This window comes from Castor canadensis, chromosome 4 (assembly GCF_047511655.1).
Source record: "Castor canadensis chromosome 4, mCasCan1.hap1v2, whole genome shotgun sequence".
Classification (NCBI taxonomy): Eukaryota; Metazoa; Chordata; class Mammalia; order Rodentia; family Castoridae; genus Castor; species Castor canadensis.
The window spans coordinates 149453050-149478805 of record NC_133389.1 but is presented as its reverse complement, the minus strand read 5'-3'; the positions used below and the strand labels follow the sequence as shown (position 1 = coordinate 149478805).

General features: G+C 37.6%; 1 protein-coding gene across 4 annotated transcripts in view; it reads left to right on the top strand.

The window, feature by feature from the left end:
* Satb2 (SATB homeobox 2) overlaps nt 1–25756 on the top strand; it is a 179035-nt gene that overhangs the window by 98198 nt on the left and 55081 nt on the right. For all 4 annotated transcript variants that reach the window (XM_074071340.1, XM_074071342.1, XM_074071341.1 and 1 more), the window contains one exon: nt 12166–12638. In XM_074071340.1, the coding sequence (XP_073927441.1) occupies nt 12166–12638 (473 nt within the window). The remainder of the gene's footprint in view (nt 1–12165; nt 12639–25756) is intronic.

Below are 25756 nucleotides of genomic sequence, written 5' to 3'. Positions count from 1 at the left end.
CATGGGCAGGGGGTGAAAAAGAGAGGAAGAGGAAGGGCCTGGTGTGGTGGTTTCCACTATTTTCTTCGAGGACATGCCCCCAGTGACCTAAAGACCTCCCACTAGGCCTTGGTTGGGACCTGCCTTGGTGGAGTATTTGTGCTGTAACAATGGGCAATATGGGTGGAGAGACATAAGTGACAGTTTTCAGAGTTTTGAAAGCCCAGCTGTGGCACTTTGAGGATCACCGAAGTGGTTTTTTTTTTTTTTTTGGAAAAAGAGTGATATAATGCCTGGTGCTGGTGGCTCACACCTATAATCCTAGCTACCCAGGAGGCAGAGATCAGGAGGATCACGTTTGGAAACCAGTTTGGGCAAATAGTTTGTGAGATCCTATCTTGAAAAAAGAATAAGACTGGTGGAGTAGCTCAAGGTGAAGGCCCTGAGTTCAAGCCGCCCCAGTACTGCAAAAAAAAGAAAAAAAAAACAATATAATGAAAGTGGCTTTAAAGAAATATTCCTCTAGAATTCTCTCTAAAGCTGTGTGTGTGTTGGAGGAAGGGAGGTGAGTGAGAAGGAAAGGGGCGGCCTGTACACCTTGGACAAAGTAGACTACATTGACTGTATTGTAGTAATTTATGGAAGAGAAGGTGGCAAGGGATATAATACCTTGGCTTTGGGTGGCAATGGTGAGAAAGACAGGAAGCTACCAGTGCAAGTGACTCAAGTTGAGGACAGTCATTTAGGCTTGACAAGAGTGAATAGGTGTCTGAGAATGAGAAAGAGAAATTAAAGCACAATCTAAGGTTTTGACCTTAGTGACTCTTGATGGTTTTGACAAATACAACAATATGAATGGAGAGGAAGCTGCTGATACTTTGGTGACATTTGGGCAAGTAGTTAGAAGTGTCCATTAGGCAATTTAAGATGAGGAGTCCTGTGACTTCAGGGCAGAGCTGGAGAGTAAGTTTGGGAGCCATTTTTTGAACATGATAATTCACATGGTACTAAAGGAGCAGTGTTTAAAGATGAGTGGGAGTAGAAGAGGGCTGGAGGCTAGAAGAGAAAAAGGGCCAGGAGCTATGTATTGGTAGAGAGTTGTGGAAGACACAGGAAGATGGGTTACCTGTGAGAATGTGGGCAAGGGTGGCAGGAGAAGAGGAGCAAAAGCAGGCAATGTGACTTTGATGGGAGCTGCTTCCTGGTTGTGGCTGTGTAAGGATGGGAAGGTATGTGCCTCTAAAAAGGGAGGGAGTGGCAAGGAAGTGAGGACAACAAATAGTGGCTCTGGAGAATCTGAAGACAGTTAACTGCAGCATTAGGGTTAAGAGTGACTGAAACTTCTAAGAAAGAGGATGGAGTCAATAAGGGGCAGGTGAGAGTGCTAAAAAGGAGGGAGTGAAATATGAGGCACAGATGTTGCTTTGCCCTTGAAAGAGAGACATGTGGGTGTCTGCTGCAGATCCTGGGGCAAGGCCAAGAGAAATGCATGAGGAGACAGGTTGTGGAGACTGAAAGGGCCGTGAGAATGAGCATCTATAGCCAGGTGGTGGGGCTGGGAGGTTGTGATTATCTAGCAATAATCTAGGAGAGGTGATTGGGTGGGAGCTTGATGAGGACACCAGCCCTGTGTCCCTTTGACTCTCATTGAGTCACATCTCATTGATGATCTCATTGAGCTCATCTAAGAGGGCGTGGTTAAGGATGTGTCATGGGTCAGGTCTCTTTAATTCTCAGTTTTTCTGTTGCAGAGTGTTTTAGATTTCTCCCAGTTTTATAGTATAGCTCCATTTGTCCTGTCCAGAAACAAAGTCAGAAACTCAAAACCAAAGATAAATGTGGAGATCGTACCTGCCCAACAATGTACAAGGTGTGGAATGAGAGTTTTTGAATGGAGAGCAGGAAACGCCCAGCATATTTAAATTTCTGTGATCATGGGGACATCAGAGGTGAAAATCAGAGACATATCTTGGCTTCTTGATCAGTTACGAAAAGATTGCCATTTGTTTTCCTCAGAGGGTTCACAGAATTAAAAGCTGGAAGGCACTTTAAGCTCCTCAGGTGCTTGAAGCCCTTACCTACATGTGAGCACAAAATCACATTGCCTCATAGGACACAGTTTAACTAGCTGTTCTCCTGAAAGGTGATAGGCCCTCATTCCACCCCTTACAGCAACCTGAGCTTATCTGACTGTGGGATCCTCAACTCACAGAGGAATGCATGTGAATCTAGAGTCATCTGGAGCACAGATCTGAGTTCTGACATTGGGCCTCCCAAGCCCTCACATAGGTTACATGTACCATAGTAATTGATTCTTGACTAATTCCCCCTCTGGGGCAAAATCTCCTTGAAGAAACATGGTGGGAGGTGCATGGGACTGCACCATTTTGTGCCCTTCACATAGTCCTGTGAACATGAGATCTTGCAGATTACAGGCACTCAGTGTATGTAGAATGGGGTTTGAATGTATGCACTCAGTTTTGTTTTTGCATGAATTATATTGCAGCTAACCTTATTTGTTATTTCTCAGTTGAGAGGGGGAAAAAAATCTTTGCTTGTTATAATTCATATTGTCAATATTCTTAGAAAACTATCAATTAGAATCATTTTTCTTTTTCTACTAATTAGTTAATAAGTATTTAAAAACAGTCAACTCACTGAAAAGGACAGTAATAACTTTATTAAATATAAATTTGGGACTGTTCACAGTTTGCTATCTTTTTTCTTAAAAATAATGGCCTAAAATATTTACATACTATAAAATCAGGGAGACTGACCTGTGAAAAAGAATAAATCATGGACCAGTTGTTTCCTTGGTTAACTTTTCTCAATAGGTTGGATTAAATAAGTAATATGCATAGAGTGGCAAGAACAATAGCATTCTGTTTCTGCAGTGTGGTTTTTTTTGTACTATGTGTTGAAGTCACCTCAAAATTAAAAAATAAAGATATCATTAGAAACAAAAACCTTTCACCTATAGAGTTACAAGAGTAATCACAATCATTGAGGAGACAGCGCTGTTCTCAGGCTCAGGGTGATGGTGGGGATAGTACTCACTTTTTCCATGGTTCCTAATGAGTTCTGTGGGCTTTCATTGCCAGAGAATCAGAGGTGTCCAGACTCCAGTTGCTTTGCAGTAGATGCGTGTGTTTCTGTGGAGTTTAATATAATGGAAAAAGGAAGCTGATAATAAGGGGAAAGTACACCTAAGAAAACCAGTCATGCAGTATTATCACAATGCTGCTGGTACACCTCGCTTATGGGGCTGTTTTATTAGGAGTTAACAAGTTGGCTCTGAGTATCTTGCTCTAGGCGGAGACTTTGCAGGCAAGTTCCAACCCAGAGACAAATTCTCTTTAACAAATTTAGAGGAAAAAAATCTTTAGGTTTGGTAGTCCTAAGAGACTTAGTGTTTACCGCCCCCTCCCCCCAGCCTTCTTTTTCCTTTTGCCTTCAGCTTTCAGACTCCTAAGTATTTTCTTAATTATATTTAGTGAACTCTTCTGGCAAGTTGTTTTTTTCCTGGTTGTTTGTTTTAATGGTGTGGGAATTCATATCTGATAGGTACAGCATATTAACTTTGGTTCCTACAACTATGTCCATGTTTGTGTTAACAGAAAATGGTTTTCATATAATAAATTGACTCTGTATTTGCAGTTATTGATGAGAGAATAAAAAGCAGAAATATTTTTAGTGACTGGGCACATTCAATAGTGGGTAATGGGATACTATTTTATTTTGTCAGGGAAATTAGTGTTATGTTTACATTTTTAACAGAACTTAATCCAGTGAAAGACTTTAGAAGGAAGTGGGGTTGTCTAGTGTCACCATGTATCCCAGCTCAGAGAGAAGAGTCAAATAAATATGGGGTGAACCACATGGAATTGCCATTTCTGTGGGTCACAGTTGTGAGCTGCCAGTTGCATGTAGTTCAGTCAATGTGAATCTGTTGTGATTGCCTGAGGTTCTCAAGGTGCTCCTGTGTGATCTGAGTCTACAGCACCCTTTATTGCTCGTTGGTTACCTTTTTCAAAGAAATGCTTTCTATTTGTCAAATTTATAAAGCATGCTTAAGCTCTGTGCTGTGTGACTCATACCTCTTACCAGTCAGGTGGGATGTCATGTTCATGACACTCATTTTGGGTCAAATCTTTTTTGTCTACAAAAAAAAATAAAATAATGGGAGGAGGATATTAATGAAAATACATTTAATTAGTGTGTGTATACATGCAACGCACACACATTTGGCAGTACTGAGGTTTGAACTCAGGGCCTCACACTTGCTAGGCAGATGCTCTATCACTTGAGCCACATCTCTAGCTCTCCCCCCTCCTTTTTTTGGTTAGGGTCTAGTACTTTTGTCTGGGGCAAGCCTCAGACTGTAATCCTCCTACTTACACCTCCCAAGTAGCTGGGATTGCAATTGTGCACCACCACATCTGGGTTACTGGCTAAGATGGGGTCTTACCAACTTTTTTTTTCCTGCATGGGCTGGCCTAGAACTATGATCCTCCCCATCTTTACTTCCTGAGTTGCTGGGCAATATAAGTGTACACTACCATACCCTGCCCAATTAGTGTATATTTGTATTATAGATGAGTACAACGAATTTCTAATAAATTGACAGAGTAGGTATTGAAAGGAACTTTTATTATCAAATAGAAAGGTACTTTAAGTCATAGGCAGATTGTTACTGGCCCAAACAATTAAATTATCTGAATCAAAAATATAGATGGAGTTTTTTTTAAAGCTCATGTTATTCAAAACTGTATCTTTAGGGCCTTGCGTTACTACCTGCACACAGGTAGAAGACTAGTAAATATTTTTCACATGAATTAAAATACAGAACCAGATGTGGATGATCTGTGTTAGTGATTAGCTAATTCAGTTGTTGAGGAATCAGTGGTCTCACCACGTGTTCAGTGGTCTCAGTCACGTGTGTCATATCAGAAAGATTTACCAGGCCTAGTGGAGGCATCAGCTTGAGCCTTCACCACTTGGGTGACATCTGTCCGTCCTGTCACATGTACATGTACATGACTCGTGCACAGTTGCACACGTAGAGAGCAGGATTTGTCTGGGAGGAAGCTGACTGGTCCTGACCCCAAGCCCTGGCATTATTGACAGTCATGTGTCCTGGTTCAGGCAGTTTAGCCTGAGCCTGAAACACAGGCCTTAGGGTTCTGAGGACATAGGTCTTAAATTTTTCCTTTAATCCCAATTGAACCTTTGGTAAAGGTTCTTGACAGCAGCAATTCTTCTGAGCTTCAGCTTCTTCAATAAGGAAGGGATGTTAATATTTGTGTCACATAGTTGTGTGAACTAAACAACAGCAGAGTATAATGGGTTTAATCCATGCTCCACTATTCTGTAAACAGTAGGGCTGGGGTACCTGAAATGCCCACACAGTGTGAAGCAGGCACATTGACTTTGCACATATGAACACTTCCGTGCTTGTAATAAAGCACTTCTTTCCTACAGGAAATCCATTAAGAGGTACTTTTAAAACCTTAAGCGCTTTACTTCAAGTTATGCAGAGAGAGAGGGAAGAAAAACAAACTAGGTTTCCTTGGTTTTGTGTCTTGTTCATTATACTTTCAAGGCTAGAGCCAGTATCCCTAATAATTTTAAATATTACTAAATATTTATTTGCTTTTGGACAGCTATTTGACCTTGAATGAATTTTCTAACTTCTCTATTATTAAACAAGATCATTATTTAAAGAATTGGTCTCCAAGGTATTGGGCTTGGGGTTGAGAGCAGGAACTTGGTGAGGGGGAGTTTGGAAGTACGCCGCAGTCATTGCTGAAGACGATCTCTTCTTTATGCTCCAAGGTTTGGGCACCAATTTAAAATGATTGGCAACTTTTCTACCAAAGAGGCCAAAAGCAAACCTGTGTCTCTTACCTGCGTCCAGTCACTTGCAGAGCACTTTCTGAGGCTGAAGGAGTTACAGAAAAATTCTGCTGCCTTTTTTTCTTTTTTCTTTTTTGGTTTATGTTCTTACTAGGGTTTCCAAGAGAGGTTCTGGGGAATACTAGAGTGTTATCTTATTAAGAAATGAATTAGCACTCACTCATGCTAATCTGTTTACATTTGCATAAGCATCTTAATGGCTTAAAGAAAAAAAAATCCATAGGCAATTGATTCTGGAAATTTCTCAGTACAAACCCTTTTACCCAATTCATTGCTTTACATTCATTGTAACTGTGGACAAACTCCAAGGGCTATTTCACTAAAACAACTGTGTTAAGGTTTGCCTAAAAACACTAGGATCATAGTTCTGGAAATAGTACCAATATTTTTAGTTGTGTTGATAAACTTGCAAGAGCTACACTAGGAGCACTACTGCAATGGCCACCACACAAACTGTGATTGTTCTTATTGCACTGGAGAGTTTCATGAAGAGATATGTCTTAGGACTAAATTTTAAATTCTTGCTAAAGAGTCAAGAAGCAGAAGCAAGTATTCTGTGTTGTTTTGAAAATATTAGCAGTCATACTCTCTAAGATGCTATTAGATATTAGATAAGGACCTTGGAAGGTTACTATAAGACTAATTTACCGATAATTCCCAAACCACCCAGCTAATTATAGCCCAGGCCTTGAAAATCCCTGTTGATTCTTCTTTCCACCTATTCTGTGTCATCTTTCTATGACTGACATGCATCTGTGTCAATCACATGCTTCAACTTCTGCTCATAAACACTTCTCAGAAACTGTAGTTTGGGGCACTTAGTCATTGGAGTATATTGTCACTGGAGTATATTTTGAGCATTGAAATTTTATTATGTCTGCTTTATGGAAGGTCTAAAGATGTTATAAAAATAATGAAATTTAACTGAGGGAATACTAAATTGAAGAGGAAAAATTGTGTGTGTGTGTTTTCAGATAGGACATTTTTAATGCCTACATATTCCCCCAAAATTAAAAAAAGAAAAACATGCCAACAAGCCACTAAAAATGCTTTTTAAAATACTATAGGATAAAAAATACTATAGTATGCTTTCCTTCTCTCTGTTGGTTAATATAGCTGTGGCATATATACATTTAAAGTACATTTGTTTTTTCACTTTTTATTCATATTTTTGAATCTTAAAACTGTATTCAAGTAGCATTTCTGTAGTTTAATATCAGGAATTGTGAGATTATGTCACTTCATCTTCCATCTCTTCTTCCACCTTCCAACTTGAAGGTCAGGATATGAACTTGAAGCCTCATTGAGGGAAACTGAATAGCAACATATTCCTACATATATCATGAAGCATAGGATTCTATTTTGATTGTGAGTTATTTTAAAGTAGAGACATTCATTTTCAAGAGTGATACGATGCAGCAGAGTTACTCAAGCCAAAGGAAGATTGCAATTCTTTATATGACCTTTTGGGATACAGCAGAAATTTGGTCAGAATGTCCTAATCAAAGAACTTTGGAATGAAAAGCGTTATCTGTTAATAATTATACCGATGTTTTCTGAAATTTATACTATTACTTTAACAAAGATCTTTCACATACTAATACAGATCATCCAAATTCTATTCTTAGAATTCTGAGATAATCTTTTTGCTAAGACAGAGATGAGGTCAGAGGATCTTCTGCTTGCTGAAGGCCCCCAGCTAATAAGAAATGAGGTCTGGTCCTGAATACAGCTTTTTTTTTTTTTTTTTTTTTGTGACACTGGATTTTGAGCTGCATATAGGTTTTTAACACTAGGTCCAGTTGATGCCTTTTCAATAAAACATGATCATCAACAAAAACTAAAGCTATGGGGAAATGCAAAAAATTAGATACCTAAATACATTTATGGTATATAGACTCTTCAGGGTTGTTAAGGATTTGAGAAAAAATGGAACGCAGCAATGGTAAGTGTCTAGTGTACTCTCAAAAGATCACAACATGAAAGCAAAGCTAATGCCACACAATGATTCTCAAACTTTAGCTTACGTAAAAATCACCTGCACTTAAAAGTATCTGGAAAAATCTGAGGACAACATAAAAGCAAAGTTGATATAGCTCATTGATTCTCAAACTTCAGTGTACTTAGAGTCAGAACCTTAAGAACTGTTTTCTAGTCCTATGGGACAGTCACACCTTGAGTATCTGACACCACACAGACAAGCACTATGTATCAGTGTGAGGTTGCGTGTGTTGTGTTGACATATGAACTCATTTAACCTGCACAACCATCCTTCATGGCAGGCACAGTTATTAACCCACATTTCATATATGAAACAACTAAGGCACAGGGAGGTTAGAGTAATCTTCCAGGGTTACACATCTATCAGGTTGTAATGCTGGGATTCAAACTCGCACATTCTGGCTATAAAGCCTCTGCTTATTACCATTATACCATTCATCATTTCTAACAGCTGAAAAGATATTTATCCTTTAAGGCTGGGGATGGTGGCTTATACCTGTAATTCCAGCTATTTGGGAGGTGGAGATGGGGAGGATTGTAGTTCAAGCCCAATCTGGGCAAAAAGTAAGACTATCTCAACAAATAAAGCTGGGTGTGGTGGCACACACCTGTCATCCCAGCCATGCAAGACATGAAAATAGGAGGATCACAGTTGAGGCCTACTTTGGCAAAAATGCAAAAACTAAGGCAAAAAGGACTGGGGGCTTGGCTCTAGTGGTAGAACTACTGCCTAGCAAGCGTGAGACCCTGAGTTCAAATCCCAGTTCCAATCCCCCAGAAAACTGCGATAAAGAAATTATAAGAAAATCAATGAAGTGCCAGAATACTGGCATATGAGATACTCTTATGTATTGAAAATGTTTTACAACAACCTCAAATATATAAATATATAACAAGGATTTGTGATATTTAAAATAAGTGGTTGTTTTCCTGGATATATGCTAAAATTGCTTGAAATAAGATATTTGGATCAACTGTCTCTTCGTTGTAATGCAGATACATCCCTGGAGGGGAATGTAACTTGCCTTGAACAACCAGCCATTGCCAGCTACCCCAGGGTAATCTGCCTCTCTGATGGTGCTTGAAAGCTCTTGGTTAGAAACCAAGTCAGAGAACTCTGTGAGGCTTCCAGAGCCCCTGGGATTCTAAAGCAGGGCTACAAAGTCCCTGCCTACTTCAGAAGCAGAGAGTGTGGTTAGATAAGGGAGGCCCATACTCTGCAGTCTTCATAGTCCCAGAAAGCTCAAAGGAATCCAAAAGCTCCTCTTTGAAGGACAGACTCCAGATCTGGCTGCTCACTTTGAAGACTCCTGGATGGTGTTAGCTACAGAAAACCTTATATCTGTTAGACACAGAATCCCCCTCCCCCTCTCTCTCTCTCTCTCTCTCTCTCTCTCTCCCTCTCTCTCTGTCTCTCATTTATACTTCATCTACTGTCTCTTCAGAGGTTAAAATATTCTCATGTTCTTTTTATATGGGCGGCTGCTAAAATAATTGAGAAAGTGTTTCAAATGAGGCAGAATTCTGTGCAGATTATTACTGAAATCATATGCAGCCTTGGTCAGTGGAAGTGCAGCTTGTGGATGAGCATTTGATCCTAAGGCATTCTTAAAGTTGGAGTAATGATTTGTTTTTCCTCCTTTATTTTTAAAAGTAAAGAACCTGGCTTTGATTGGCAGAGCTATCAGAGACTAAAAAACATAAAGGTGTCTTTCATCTCTTAGGCAAAATTTTACAAACTGGCAGCCTGCAGACAGGATTTGGTTATCAGAAATTTTTTGTTTGGGTTGTATTTTATTTTGAAAACGAACTTAGTTGGCAACAAATTAGGCGATGTCAGTGTAAAAATCAAGATTTTTCATAAAGCTTAGAAGAAATGACAATATAAGAAAACAAAAGACTGCTCCTGTGACCTGGGCAGGCTTTTGCCCACTCACCTAGCACCTCTGCAGGTGGTTTCTGTGGCTGTTACCTACCTGGGTAGATAGGCATTTTCAGTACAGCCCTTCTTAAGGTTTATGAAGTGGCTAATACTTCAGGGTGTTACCACATGTCTCTGAGGGTATTTTTAGTTACAGTTCTTAACTATATGAATTTGTAAGGATTTGGGAACTCAAAGATAGCAATTATTATATGTAAGCTTAATGGAATATGGACTGACGTTCTGACTCTCACTGCATCAATTCATCTAGGTTTCATGGAACTCTCACATTTATACTTAATTGCATGAATAATTATGACTTAAATCTATGAATGGAATTAAAAAAAAAGTTAATGACATGATTTAGATATAGGTCAAGAAAGTAAACTTATTTGAATGTAATTGAGTCCTTGAAAAGTAAAAATACTGAAAATATGGAAAATTAGCTTTTGGTCAAATAGTGGTTCTGTTTTTTATGTAGAAAAAGTGTGGATAAGACTTGTGCTTATTAAGCACCTGAAAACAACATAGTTTAAAGTTATAATTCATCTTTACTTTGAATTAAAATCAAACAAGAGAATCAAGTGTTTACCTGAAGCCATGTGTTTCTGTCTGTAAAGTCTGATTTCAGTCTGGAAACTGTTCACAATTTCTTTACATCTTCTTTCAATAAGGAAATTACAATAGCAATTCCTGTTCAATGGAAACTGTATTAGATTACCTTATCTGAAGGCTCTTAGCCATTTTCTTGGTTTGGTTTTAAGACTATGTACTTTAAAGTTTAATTAATTCAATGATTGGAAAATGTGTGCCTGTAGAGGGGAAGATTAAAATAATTTGTTTACCTTGAACCTTATGCAGAAAAGGTGACATGTAAACTAAGTGAATTACATCCAAAGGATTAAGGTAGAAATTGAACCCTTATAGGAGTTTGAAGTCAACTTTTGACTTATTTGGGAGTTCATAGGAAAGTTGAGCAAAAGTTCAGATTTCTACAAAAGGTGCAAAAATATTGGTGCCTATGTAAATATAATATGATCTCAGATAAGGGTATTCAACTATTTCCTCAAAGGTAAAGTTTTAAGTATATAAAACTTTTAAACTGGTCAAATATCCATTTACATTTTTAACATATCAATTTGCTTACACACATGTATTTTTAAATCATATTTTAAATAAGATAGTAATTTATAAATGCTACTTTTTTCTACCCTTATAGTTCATTGACTTTATTGGAGTTCCTTACATGCGGTTTTGGCCTCAGGGTCTCTGTCATCACTAAATTTCCTAATTGGAGTTATCTCACACAGTTATCCAGTAGTCATCATTTCTGCCTAAAGTTTTTGAGTCTCAGTATTTTTCCCATGTAAATATGATTCTGTTCACTATAAATTATAAGCCAAACTGTAGATAGCATTTGCATAATTAACAGTTTTTTAAAAAATTTTTGCTTTAGACAATAAAGTAATAAAGAACTTAGAGAAGGATTTAACTAGGAAGTAGTTAAATCCCCCTTCCTGTCCTGAGCTATAATCTTAGGGAGAAGAAAAAAATGACTTGCCTTTGTATATCTATGATGTATTCTTTTTCTTCTGCCTTTCAAAATTATTCCTCTAATTTTTAGTAAAATACAATAAAATGTAATAAAGTAGACAACCTGGAAAGGGGGAGAATCTTAATTAATGACTAGTTAAGGTGATGTTTCCAATCCTGTGAATTTTTTTTCTTATCTCACTCAGTGCGTAACACGGTCATTATAATACCACGTCTTAAAGAAACATTCCTATGAAGAAAAGATAGCAAATGACATAATTGTATATACTACATGGTTGGCATTTTTATGAAAATATCCATAGTTGTACAATAGTGTTTATGTGAGCTTTTCTAAAAGATAGCCATTAATTCAGCAGTATATGTTGTTCCTGTCCTTTCTCTGTAACCATGAACTACACATTAGCCACAAACTACAGAAGATAAAAACAGCTGGAGCATTTATTACTCAGATGATGAGGGAGGGAGATGATAGAGCTTGGGAATTTGAGAGGATTTAGAGTTCGCAATGGCTAGTGGTTTCTGCCTTGGCTATTCAATGCAATGCTTACTTAAAAAAAATAAAGGAGGTTGAAGTGGCAAATATTTTTACTGTTGTATCTTCTGTGAAAAAAGCTATTATTATAACATTTTTCAGGGAAGAATTACTTTCACTCTGGGACTTCCAGCTTTGTATGGAAAAAGTAGAGTTCATTAATATACCAAAAAATATGATAGTTCAATATTCCATGTATTTAACAATAAATGACAACAATGGAAATAATGATGACTTATCATTTTTTTTTATCTCTTAACAGTGGAAAGAGTGGAGCGAGAAAACCTTTCAGACTATTGTGTTCTGGGCCAGCGTCCAATGCATTTACCAAATATGAACCAGCTGGCATCTCTGGGGAAAACCAACGAACAGTCTCCTCACAGCCAAATCCACCATAGTACTCCAATCCGAAACCAAGTGCCCGCTTTACAGCCCATCATGAGCCCTGGTCTTCTTTCTCCCCAGCTCAGTCCACAACTTGTTAGGCAACAAATAGCCATGGCCCATCTGATAAACCAACAGATTGCCGTTAGCCGGCTCCTGGCTCACCAGCATCCTCAAGCCATCAACCAACAGTTCCTGAACCATCCACCCATTCCCAGAGCAGTTAAGCCAGAGCCAACCAACTCTTCTGTGGAAGTTTCTCCAGATATTTACCAGCAAGTCAGAGATGAGCTGAAAAGGGCCAGTGTGTCCCAAGCTGTCTTTGCAAGAGTGGCATTCAACCGTACACAGGTACAATTAACACCCATCATTATTGGTGGTTAAGAATAAGACTAGGAGATATTAATTCTTTTTATGCCTTTTAAATTTTTATGAATTTCAAGCACATATAATTAGATTAATAATCCTTTGGTCATGAAAAACTGTAATCATTGATCCATGTATGACCTTAATTGATTTCAGTAATGTAATGAACATCTGAAAACCTGCCACTCAACTCAGGATCCAAAATATTACCCATATTACATGGGTCTTTGTATATGTTCCACCTTCATCCTTTCCATCTACATTTTTCTTGCATGGAACCTTGATCTTTAATTTTGTGATTATCATTCCCTTGGCTTTTTTTTTAACTAGTTGCAAAACAATTTATGCATGCCCAAACAATCTATTATTTATCATGTTTTGAACTTTGTAAGACGCATACCATTATGTCATAATTTTTATAAATCCTTCAAAATATACAAGTTAGATTTAAGATGCTGGTAGCAGATAGCTTGCTCCTTTTTTTTTAATTTTTAGGAAGAATTACATGTCAGTATAATATTAAATGATGAAAGTTTATTCATGCATGTTTTATCTTATCGAGGGATGCTTGTTTGAAAGGTTCTTTTCCATCATTTTTTCTTAAACTTGAGTGTACATCAAAGTCACCTGGAGGACTATTAGAACACAGATTTTTGTGCTCATCCGTGAGTTTCTGATTCAGTAAGTCTGTAGTAGGACCCAGCAAACTTTATTTCTAATGAGAGTTGAAGTGATACTAGTGCTACTGGCTTAAGGTGCCATCCTTTGAAGACTATTTATCTAGCCCTTGTATGAGTAACAAAAAAGTAAAGGTGTTTGCCTCAGGGCCCTAATAATCTAGTAGTGAACAAATATAGCCTGGTAACTATACTGAAATGTGAAGTGTGGTGAATAATGTAGGAGAGCATAAGCAATGACTACAGTGGAGAGTCATGGCAAGTTGGGGGGTGAGGAATACTTCCAGTAGAATGAGGTGGTAAGTCTCCAAGAGCACAGTTAAGTTTAGTCACCCTGTTAAATGCCAGGCAGGAAGCTTTGCTCTGTGAAGATACAAAGATGGAAAAGATCATGGGTGAAAACACTTGTAAACAACTAACTAGAGTATTAGGATGCCAGAGAGTTCGATTTTGAAAGTTAAAAATTAGCAGGCAAAGGTGGAGACGAAGAGTATTTTAACTAAGACAATTCATCAGAAAAATGTTGAGTCAAAAAATGTGGGAATACTTGGTTTGTTGATAATAAAGCTAGATAAAATTTAAAGATGATGGAGACACAGACCAAAATGGTCTTGAGAGCATCCCAAGAACTTTGAACTTTAGCCATCAGAAACTATTGAAAGTCTTATATAGGAGTATGCTATGATCCAGTAATCAGAATTAGATGTTAGGAAGGTTCCTTTTTCCCATCTTATGATATCATGAGGGTAGGACTGTTATTTAGGAGGCTGCCATAAGTATCCAGCTGAAATGTGGGGAAGCCTTGAACTAGGCTGGTGACAATGGAATGAAAAGTACAGAGTCCAGAGACATTGTGGAAGTAAAATTGAGGGAAAGTGTGTCAATGGGCACAGAGGGAGAGGAAAGATGATTCCAAGGCTTGAGTGTAGTAGGTGAATAAAGTGTGGAGTTATTAACAGACTCAAGGAAGACACTGAAAGAGTGTTTGGAGTAAGGTTACAGTGATTGTTTTGAATTGGGTTATTCTAATTTTGAAATGCTGGCAGATTTTTTTATGAAGACTCGCAATAGTTGTTGAAAATGTGTTTGGTACTAAGAAGAGTTGTCAGGACTAGAGAAAGAGATTAGAAAAATTTTCTCAGAGCCTGAGATTTAAAAATGAGGGGATAAAAAGGGAGAAACTACCACCATCACCAGCAAAAGAGACAAAATAAATGCCAGGAGTCGGGGCAGGTAGAGATGGAAGAATAGGGAGATAGTAGAAAGAGTACTGAGGATGTGAGTAGAGAGTTTCCAGAAAGAGACTCGTCTGCACATGGAAAGCTAAGTCCAGAAGGGAGGGGCTTGAAACAATACCATGAGATTTGGCAATTGGTTGGGAGAAGTCTGTGTATAGTTTCATTACAGTGGTGACGACATGAACCAGAATTTAGGAGTTAAGGAGTAATTAATTGCTGAGGATACAGAAGCAGATTACATTTCCTGAAAACTGGTGTTTAAAAGGATACCAAAAGGACACCTTAGATGTGATAGGGAGTCAGTTTGAGATGGAAGGATCTGTAAGTAGTTTGGGGCACCAGCTGAACTTAAAACAGCATGAAGTAGTGATGGAACCCATAATTGTGGTTTGGTAACAGTCACCAGCCATGCTGGAACTGCCACACTGGGAGCAGGGAAGAAACAGAGTGGGATTGTTAGAGATTTGGTGCTGACATATTAGGTATGCAGGAGAATACCTAATATGTCTTAGCTAATTTATACATTCTATTAGTGACAGAGTCTGTTTACATCACTTGAAAATACATTCACAGTGAGCCACATGTGTTCCACATATCTCTCTACCACTTTCCTTTTGTGACTCAAAAAGCAGCATTTTTGTGACCATAGTTATCTGGACTGGGGATATGATAGGCTCTGGTCCTTTTGAGCAAGTCTGGTGCATACTACTGAAATACACAAATTGGAAGGATGCATCCTTTGACTGTATTTTGCAGAGCTCTGTGTGTATGATCTTTCATTTATTATTCGTGCACATGAATGGACATTTCATGCCTATACAACGTTTTATTGTCTAGTTATGTACACAGCTCCTTTGGCTAAGGATAAAGTTGAAAGCATGGTTGTATTACTTTGGATATTAGAAGCAAGTACAGTATACATTTTATACAAATAGCATGAGGCATGAGAGAAGAGTCACAATGACGTAAGACAAAAGGCAGACCATTTTGGTGAGAGTGAGTTCTGCCAAAGCACTCAGCTCTTGGAGGTCTGTCTTCTGTGTAGTCCCTTTTGTCTCTTTTTATGGATTAATGATTTTTCTTTGGCATTGCCATTTTTGAAGTGCCAAGTTATAAAAGGTCTAATTGAAGCATGGAACACATTTTATTATTTTCCTCCTGCCATTAAATTTGTAAGATGGCTAAACCCAGAAAGAAACATTCACTTTCAATCAACATGAGCCTGAGTTCATGGGCCAGCCTTGAGGATATCAAATGGAAACTGCATAGGAATGTATGAGTATTTCCTTTAAAATTCTGCTTTTAATTTGGGAAAGCTTTTTATCCCTCTGGGATCATAACCTGTTGTGTATAAGCCCAGTCTAATCAAGGTAGATGGTATTGACAGAATGACATAGTTTGAACTTGAGCAGGAGGTCAGGAGGCAGATCGTTTTTGCTGTAGGTACCGTAGTCACTGACAGCAAAACTGGGCAGCTGGTTTTACTAGCAGCATTGTTAAATGGAAAATAGGGAATATTATGCCCCATGAAACCAACTATGGATTTTCCAAATGGTAAGGCTTTTTTGAGTGGAATCAGACAATTTATGAATGATACAATAGCTTACCAGCTCTAATAAATACATAAAACTAATGTTAGAGATAACATAAATAAATTATTAATCTTTGGCTGGAAAAGAAAGCTAACTTTCATTTTTTGGCTTAAAGCATAAGGAATATGAACCACTCATTTTTGATGGGCACCTGAAGCCAGTATCAGTCTTACACTAGCTTCATTGGTATATTGCATATCTTCATATGCTTGAGTATTTTCCAGAAATGGTTTACAATCTCTAGTGGTCATACATTATTACATTCAATAAAGACCAATTTGATACATTTTATAACCTTACAGTTTATGTTTCTGGATTTGTTCTTTATCATTTTACTAGGAAGAAATCTAGCTAGCTTGTGTGTATGTGTATGAATTAACATCATATACAAACATTAATAAATACAGGTAGAATTATAAGCAAAAAACTTGTCTGCCTAGTTTTTCAAGTCTAAGACTTCCTGATGAAAAACTTGGATTTGTAATAAATAGAATTTGAATGCCAGTTCCTCAAAGAGAAATTATTTTGTATGGCTAATCAATTATACCATTTGATGATTAAGGACTTATAATAATGTTATAAGAGCTTATTTTTAATGCACTTTAATTTTAGTAAGTATGTCTTTTAAAGTCATAAAATGCATTTGATGAAATTATGTCCCACTCATGCTTTATGACAAGATCATAGCTTCTTGTGGGGTTAGAGATAGCTAAGCTTTTGCCAGTCTGATTTGTTATTTGTTACTTTTTTCTTATATTTTTCTTTTTTTGTTGTTAACAAAACCATATACTGTTTAAACTAAGAAAATAAGACTTCTAGGAATTTTGCATGTTCTGTATGCTCTTGTTCTGGTCAAGGGCTACAACACATTTGAGATCATGCAAATGCCAGGATATGGAATGTCCACTGTGGGCATGAAACTAATGTACTTGTGGACACAGAGTGTGTGTAGCAAAGTGCCTCATCTTTTGAAAGAAATGGATAGCCATGCTTTTTGTGCCACTTTATGGCAAATGGGACTTCTGGAAAACAGGAAGGTGAAAGTGGTAAGGTGTTTTTTGATCGGGTCATTAACAGTAAGGCAATCCCTCTACTCATTTCTAAGCAAAGAAATAAACTGAGATCATAAACTGAGATGGTATGGTCATACACCAGAGAAGACTGACACAGAAAACGTCCCTATTCTGTTTTTTTATGCGCCACCCACATGCTTTTACTTTCAAAAGTCACTGTCTGTTGATGGGCTATTCACTTAAAGGACTAGTAGGTTATGCTTTTGCTTTGCTCACACTGGACATGCTTAGCTACTGTGTGGTGGGTACAGGACAATGGCAGCCCAGCTTCCCTGCCTTTCTGTAGTAGGGCCCAGTCTGCCTCTCCAGAGGTCTCTGCAGGATTGGTCTGAGGCTGGGACTTTGCTTGGGTGTCTTCCCTTCCTTGTCTCTCACCAGTTTCTCTTGGAAGCACTTCCGTAATAAATCACTTGTATGGGAATCTTTGTCTCAGGACCTGGTTTTCATTCCAGATTCCAGGTCCATGCCATTACTAGTCTAACTAGCATTTAGTCATGCTGTGAGGTAGTAGTTTGAATAAAACATATTTTCACAAAGCAAAACCCATACGCTATTATGGGACTAGTATGGACCGTTTTACAACTTCATTTTGAAAATGTTATCACTATTGTTATTTTAAACCTGAGCCCCCATAGAGTTCTATAACTAATTAGATAGATATTGATATTTTCCAGACTGACTTATGGGTATTGAATTTGGGGAGAGAGGGAGAAGGAGGGAGGGAGACAAGTGGGATAGGGTGAGAGGAGGAAAGGAGGGAGGGGAGAAAAGGAAAAGGAGAGAAGAGGGAGAAAGAGAGCAAGCAAGAAAGGAGGGAATGAAGGAAGGAAAGAAGGGAGGAAGGGAGGGAGGAAAAAGAAAATATGAATGAGAATGAGGCCAAAATGGGATCAGAGGCCTTAAGAGTTCTACCAGAATTGGCTTAAGTGGAAGCCAACCTTACTGAGTCTGAGTGGCAACTTAGGTGATCATTTGAGTTCCAGAGTGGCTTTGCTCCTTGGCCTTACCTTATCTCCAGTGCTCTGTCAGGGATGCAGATGGTGTCTGTGGAATGGTAATTTTAGGAAGCAATAGGACCAGTGCTCTATCAGTTTTTAATTTTTTCATATTTATTCTTCCTTGTCTGTATCCTAAATTTATCTTCATATACATACTTTCACTTAGTAGATCCCTGGACATGAAAAAAGTTGCTTGACTATTTACTTGTTTTATATTTTTGTATTGGGACAGTGTGATTATGTATCCTAACCTTAATCATTCTTTTGCCCCTTGTTACAATATAGACTTAAAAAAATTCATCAGATGCTTATGCGAGTGTGAAAGATTTACAACGGTATTTTAAAAGACTTAATAGTACTGATGTCCACTGACCTATAATAAGCAATGTTTCATAAAATATGTACAGTGACTCTTGCTTAATAGATAATCTATTCTGTAATTTATTTAAAAATCCAATGACCTACATATTCATATGTTCAGAAATCCCCATTTACTAACATTGTCTCTCCTCAGAGACCTTCCATCTGAGCAAATCTGTTAAATGAAGTAGAGGAAGCTTTGATCCAAACTAGGCTAAATCCAGTGGAATGGATTGGAGGATTCAAATGGCAGGAAAGGGAAGTTAGGTGTGGTCCTCATATCCTTTCTGTACCGCTCTCCCTTCAGCTTGGTGGCAGAGCTCAGGAAGCACCTTTACCCAAGGAGTCGGCAATGAAGTTTTTACCATTTGAAAATGATAAGACTTTTTCCCATGCTTATTATTTATGTGGTTTAGTTATTGTCCCCCACCCCCACCCCCTGCAGATGATGCCATAACAAGAAAGTTTCAGGTTCATCTTGTGACTCAAGTAGTTCTGCTGACTTGATCTTAGAACGTGTTTTTGATAGACGCATACATGTGCTTTGCAAAATGTGCTATTCTTTGATAACAGTAGGTCTTTAACGAGATATCTTGCCCCTGTTCAGTTCAATGAGGAAGTCACAGAAATTTATCAAAGGCCTTGCTAGAGAAAGCTGTGCAACTGGGTCTCATCTGACAGAGAACAGGATTCTAAAACCCCTTTGAGGACTCATTTGATTGACCTGTTCTTGTTTAACTACTTTTTATTTTTTTTATGAGACTTTGCAAAAAATCTGCAGTTTACTCATCAAAGCCACATCATTTGAAGAAACTTAAGACCAGGGTCATAAATACAATTTATGAAGTCACAGAGCAACTGGAGAATGTTTTCAGCAGATTGGAAAATTAGACTGAATGATGTATCAGAAAGTTGGCAGAGAGGTCCAGTGCTAGAAATATAAAAGTGTTTGTGTGAAGTGACATGGGTTTTGCTTTCATGCTTTATTGGTACAATGTTTATAGTATTCACGTGCCCCAAATTATTAAGGTTAAAATGTCTAAAGACTTGATAAAATTATGTTTTGAAGTCACACGACTAGAAAGAGATATATAGCAACAAAATGAAAATCTTGGCAAGAAATATTTGGAAGTCTGAGCATTAGTATGTTATGAGTCAGTTCTGGGGAGACAAAACCTATCTTTTAATTTCTTTGTTTGATTTATGCACATTGTTAGTCAAAGATAGGCACAATTTAATTACACATACAGTTTATATCTGTAGAAAACTTGACCTACCAGATAGTCAGAATTCTTTGTCAGCTGACATCTGGTCTCAGTCATCATTATTTCTTACTATCCAATAGAGATACAGGCGCTCTACATCATAGAGTAATGGAACACAATGTAAATCTAGGGTCTTGACTCCATGGTCCAGTGATCTGCTTATAAAATGACAAGGAAACCTGTGAGAAAAGGAAGTCCACCCACTGAAAGATGGGCTGTAAATATGAAATGTTGCAGATCAGGCATGAACATGTTATTGGGTTTTGAAGTAAATAATATGCCCTCTTTTGATTTCAGAACATTAAATTAATAAAGTAGGAAGAGATGGCCCTGCTTGCTAGATAAAATAAACAGTCTTTCATTTCAGAATCACTGGCTTGAATTTGTAGATTTAAAGATTGTAATAATATTAATATTTCCTAAGACAGCAGTGTCTCAAAGTTATTAGATGGCTTGAGGTAGGCCCTCCAGGTAGCAGTCTTACTTTAGTTCCTCCTAGACATATAAGGACTATTTTTAATGAGTAGCTTTTGGGCATTCTCAGTCATAGTTTGGCTAGGTCAAAGGGCTAAGCTATACAGATTCCAGAAAGCTGGCTTTCTTTGTGCTTTAGGAAAAGGGAAAGTTAATTCAGCAGCTATGAAACTACATAATTCAATCCCCACTCCTAAATCCACCCGAAATAGAAACCTGTAGGGAATAGAAAATGGAAAGGTTCTTTTTTCTCCCTCCTTCACAAAACTCATACCAAAAAAAGCAGAGGAAGCAAATATGGCATACGGTTCTATCTAATCTTTCCATCTCTGAAGGTCCTTAAAAGCTAGTCACTGGGCTCATTACAGAAAATTCAGACTTCTCCATTTTTACTAAAAAACAAAAACAAAACCACTCCCTTTCAGTGCTAATTTCAAAAGTCTTTTTTCACCATTTCTAATACTGAGTGATCCACTCATTTTGTGCGGATGGGAGTCTCTGTCCTAAATAAAGATGCCTTTGACCTCTAATCAGTATATACCTCAGTAGAATCCTGGACTTTTAGTGTGAGCGTCTACTGTTGTATCATTTAACTAGTCTTCCTGAACCCTGGGTGATGGTTTATAATTAATGTATAATTTTCATAAAAAAAATATAAGGAAAAGTAGCTTAGGTCTCATCACTTATACGCTTTTAATTATTGCTTATTTAAAACAATAAAGCAATATATGTAAGAAGTATTTCTTCCATGGACAGTTATTGAAATGATGACTGTTTGGCCTGAGGTTAAGTGAATATTTATTCAAATAAAGTAAATTAAGTTTTAAAGCTCAGAACTGCTGCGAGATAAATATAACTATCAATTTGAAATCCATTGGAAGGTACTAGGCTGTTTTAATTCTATGTAAGTTTTGTTCCTGAAATTATCAACATAGACAATGAAATTTTTTCAAACTTCTTTTCCTTTGGTGCCCATATGAAATTCGTTTTATGTTGTGGCTGGTACCCTGACACACAGATGTGTACCCAGGTATAAGTGTCTAGTTCTATTTCTAAAGCAAAGCCTTCAGGAATAAAAGAAAGAAAAGACCATATTCACACCGTGCTTGAAATACTATCTACTTTCTAAAAAATTACTTTTGATCTGCTAAATTAACTTTATGATCTCTAATAATTATAGCCCATGTTTAAGCAATGGCACAGTTAAGGCTTATTTAAAATTATTTCAATGTCACTTAGGGAAGGAAAGTTGTGTTATTTTTCTGAAATGTAAAATCAGCATTTTAGAATTGTCTGAACTATCCATATGGTCATTTTACTTTACATAATTTATTAGACTTTCCTTTATATTCTTCTCTATCCCAAATAATTTTAATTATCTTATCTCCTAAAAGTTATTGTTTATATTTTTGCCTTCTATATGAGTAGAAGCTTAGCAAAACGTAACTAAAGTGCCTTGCATACTTAAAGTCACAAATTAAAAATGAGTTGTATTTTGATGTGATATGTATGTATTCACTCATTTAACAAGTATTCATCACATATTCATCATAGTGACGGCCAACATTTATGAGCACTTACATGCTTCGTGCTCTCACATAAGCTCTGTAGAGAACTGGAACCCTGTGGGGGAGGTTGAAATAGCACAGTTTTACAAGTGAGGAGACTGTACTCTAGGGAGGTTAGCTGGTCATTGTCCAATTAAGAGTTTACTTTTGAATCAGTCAGTCTGAATTCAAAGCTCATACGCATAGCTATTTACAGTTATTTCTGCTATCATAAGTGGTACAGGCAGTAAACACACTTTTTGCTTTGCTCACACTGGCAGGGAGCTGGACATGCTTAGCCACTGTGTGATGGGTACTGGAAGATGGCAGTGCTGCTCTCTTGCCTCCTGTAGCAAGGCCCAGTCTGCCTCTCCAGAGCTCTCTGCAGGACTGGGCTGAGGCTGGGACTTTGTTTGGGTTTCTTCCCTTCTTTGTCTCTTACCAGTAATCCTATTGTGGTGTAGTTAGTACTGCAGTGAGTCCCATGTGTTAGGAAAGAACAGGTGCTTTTAACCCCGGAAGTGATTGAAGTTAATGCAGCAGTACTTCAGCCAGAAAAGAACAATGTTTTATATCTGTTTCAGGACAGCTCAACTATTAATGCTTTACTTACATCTCAGATCATCTGAAATATTTGCTATATTTAATTAAATGTCCTTTTTGTTCTGTTTAGTTTTGTGTTTAGAACATACTATTTCTTTCTTTCTTTTTTTTTTTTTGCCAATGTTTTGACAAAGTAGCCAAAGGCAGTGAGTTTTGGAGGCAGGTTGCCAGCAGTTGTTTTCCAGAACACTTATGAAAACTAGGGATAACCAGGGACCAGAACCTTGTGAAGGAAATAGTTGTGTGCCAGTACTTGAGGTGTGAGTAGAAACTGCGTGTGTGCCCAGAGCTCAGAATACCACTAGTAAAATATTTCCAAAGGGAACCTGTTCAGTCCTCTGTTTGATTTTGCTTTTTGGTACTAATGTGTCTAGAAAATGTTGGCTTCCTAAGGACGGTGAGGAGGAAGGGAGAAGAAAATGAGATGGCCCTGTTTATCTAACTGTGTCAATTGTCACATAGCTGAGGTACGTTACAAATAGTAAACTTGCCAGGAATAAGGTTTTGGCTAAGCTCCTCCACTGAATGTGTTCACATGTGGCTAGGACAAGGGTATCACATTTAAGAGCACATAGGCTGTTTTGGCTTCGAGAATATTCTGTTGTACCCATTCACTTTGTGTGCCTGTTCACTGCATTGTGATGTGTCTGGGAAGCTTGTGAGGTTATTGCAAGAGCTAGGAAGAATGCTGTCTGCAAGACAAGTGTTTCATTTAATAAACTGCAGATTTGGGATACATGGAGTGTTTATTCTAACGTGGAGTTTGCCTGACCCCAAATATCAGTTTCAATGATCATTTTCAATAGGTTAAATGAAAGGATCTGAGTACATTGTGAGCCAGTCGTTCACTGTGTATCCTGCCAGAGCCAGTGTCTGGCTATGCAGCCAAGATACAAGTCCCACTCCCAGAAATGTAAAAAAATAAGTATTCAGTGCCTTTTTAGAGACCTGTATATCACTCACTAACCACTAAATGCAAAATGTATAGATTCTGCTCCCAAGTAGTTTATATGATGTAAAAGATGATAAATTTGAGATAAAATTAGTGATTTTGTGCATCTAAGACCAAAAGAGGGTTAGAGGTATATACATATACGCCTAGTCTTTTAGTGCTTTGAGAAACATATTTCTACAGTAACATTTGTTTGCAAATTTAACTTTTGTATATACGTTTGTTTTATTTTCAGAGCACATTAATTCCCTTTAGATGCTCAATTCTATTCACGCCATCCTACAAAAATGTCACATGTATAGGCTGTCTTTCCTAATAAAGAAATATTGTAATAAAAGAGAGGTTTTATTAAACTAATGTAATAACGACATTTTCTTTGAGGATTTAACACATCATTTTTAATAATAAAAATCAAATTGTCCTTGTTGTGCCCTGTATACCTTTTATTCAAATCAGAGTAAGAACTCTGGCTTCATAGCTCAGCAGTGCTCTGGGGGGTGGGGGTGAGGGAGTGTTTTTATCATTACACAAATGAACTTCAGCAGGCGATTCATAGCAGGGCTGTAGATTATGAATATGGGACCCAAGGAAACCTATTTATATTCGTGAATAGAGGGGCTCAGGAGTATCTAGAAGGAAAAGAGACTGGAGGTAAGGAGGGAAACTCTTTTGTTAGGTCAGCTTTCAAAGAGTAGGATGTCAGTACGCTCCACAGCCAGTTTCACTGGTTGCACAAACTCTGAACTAACCTTTGAAATGTAGGAATTCTCTGTGTATGATTAGGCTAAGAATTTGGTGTTACCTAGCTGGTTTTTTTGCTCTTATTTCATTTGGACATAGATATTCTAGAAGGTGTGAAAATTAAGGTTAATAAATAAGCATGAAGAAGGGATGGTAAAATATGAGGAATGTGTAGAGGGGACCTTCTTTTCCTTTCCTCATCTCAACCCTTCCTTCCCCCTTTTTTTTTTTTTTTCATTTCAAGGCAAGTATTTGATAAGCAGGTCCTCAGGGGCAGAGTGGAAGGTTGGCCGGAGAGAGTGCCAAAGCCCTCTCTACCTCTCACCTTCTGTAATCTTAATCTGTAAAATGGGATTTTTTAAAACTTGCTGATGGATTATGACACCATTTGTTTAAAACAATATGTAATTATGAATTAAAATAGATTTTCAGGTTTACTACTGTATAACAAATTTTTGAATCGTGCATCTTTAAAGGGATATAACTTGATTTCTGAAGAGGATTGCCATGAAATACCAGATATAATTTATTCCCACATCCCAGAATTAAAATACATTATGAGAAAATAGGGCTTATTTTCTCTAATATTATCCGTCCAAATGTTTCTAAAGAAGTGATTTTACTTCCAGCATAGTAACTAGCAGTTCATTCTTGTTGGGTTTATATGACATTCTAATAATCTCTAGCTTTATTCAGATTGGAGCCCAACACCTTCAGATTATTTGCTTTATATAAGTGAGTAGTTTTCGGATTGAGTTACCGCTATACGTTGTAATAAATAAGTGAACATTGCAGGTTACTGCTGTTATCTCCCACTTCAGCGGCCACAGACAGAAACATCATTTATAGAAATGAAAAGTCTCCAGCTAGTTTGATTCTTTTTCCAAAGAAAAGCACTGGGCTTTGGCTGGGCCATTTTCCTCAGCACACACCTGGTGTGTATCACTTTAAAAAATAAATTATGCCTCATTAAATTACAATTAAGTGGAATCATGATCATTTGTTTTTCTGGAAGGAAGATGTTTTGCATATTGAAAGCCTAATTTGTTGCAGGTGACAAAAAGGCTGAACAGATTATCTAATATCACTTCATTTTGGGGGTAATGTTTACTGGTTAGTCTGTGTGTACTTCAGTAGTTCAGAATTATATTAATGTAAACTATATTATTTTCACCTCAGAATGTCTTCAGCCACTTTATCAGGTTTTATACTTCTTTTTCTGCTTTTAAAGAAACAAAAACTTCTTTTGGTATCCTGGAAATTGTGCCCTCTTTCTTTTCCTTCCAGTGTTCTCTTGCTGCCCAGCGCCTCCTGGGCTCACCATTATCTTTCTAGCCAGGTACAACTTGTATTTATAAAGTGCCAGCTAAATTATATCTCACTCCTTCCCAAAAGTTTTCCCGATCCCTTCTTTGAACCAAGATGGCACTAACTTTGGTCTCACACTTATGATACTTGCCTTTTACTGTTTGTTTTGTTTTATTTTATTTGTTTTTTAGGTAGGGCCTCACTGTGAAGCCCAAGCTGTCCTCAAACTTGATATCTTCCTGCCTCTTCCTCCCAAGTGCTGGGATTATAAGTAT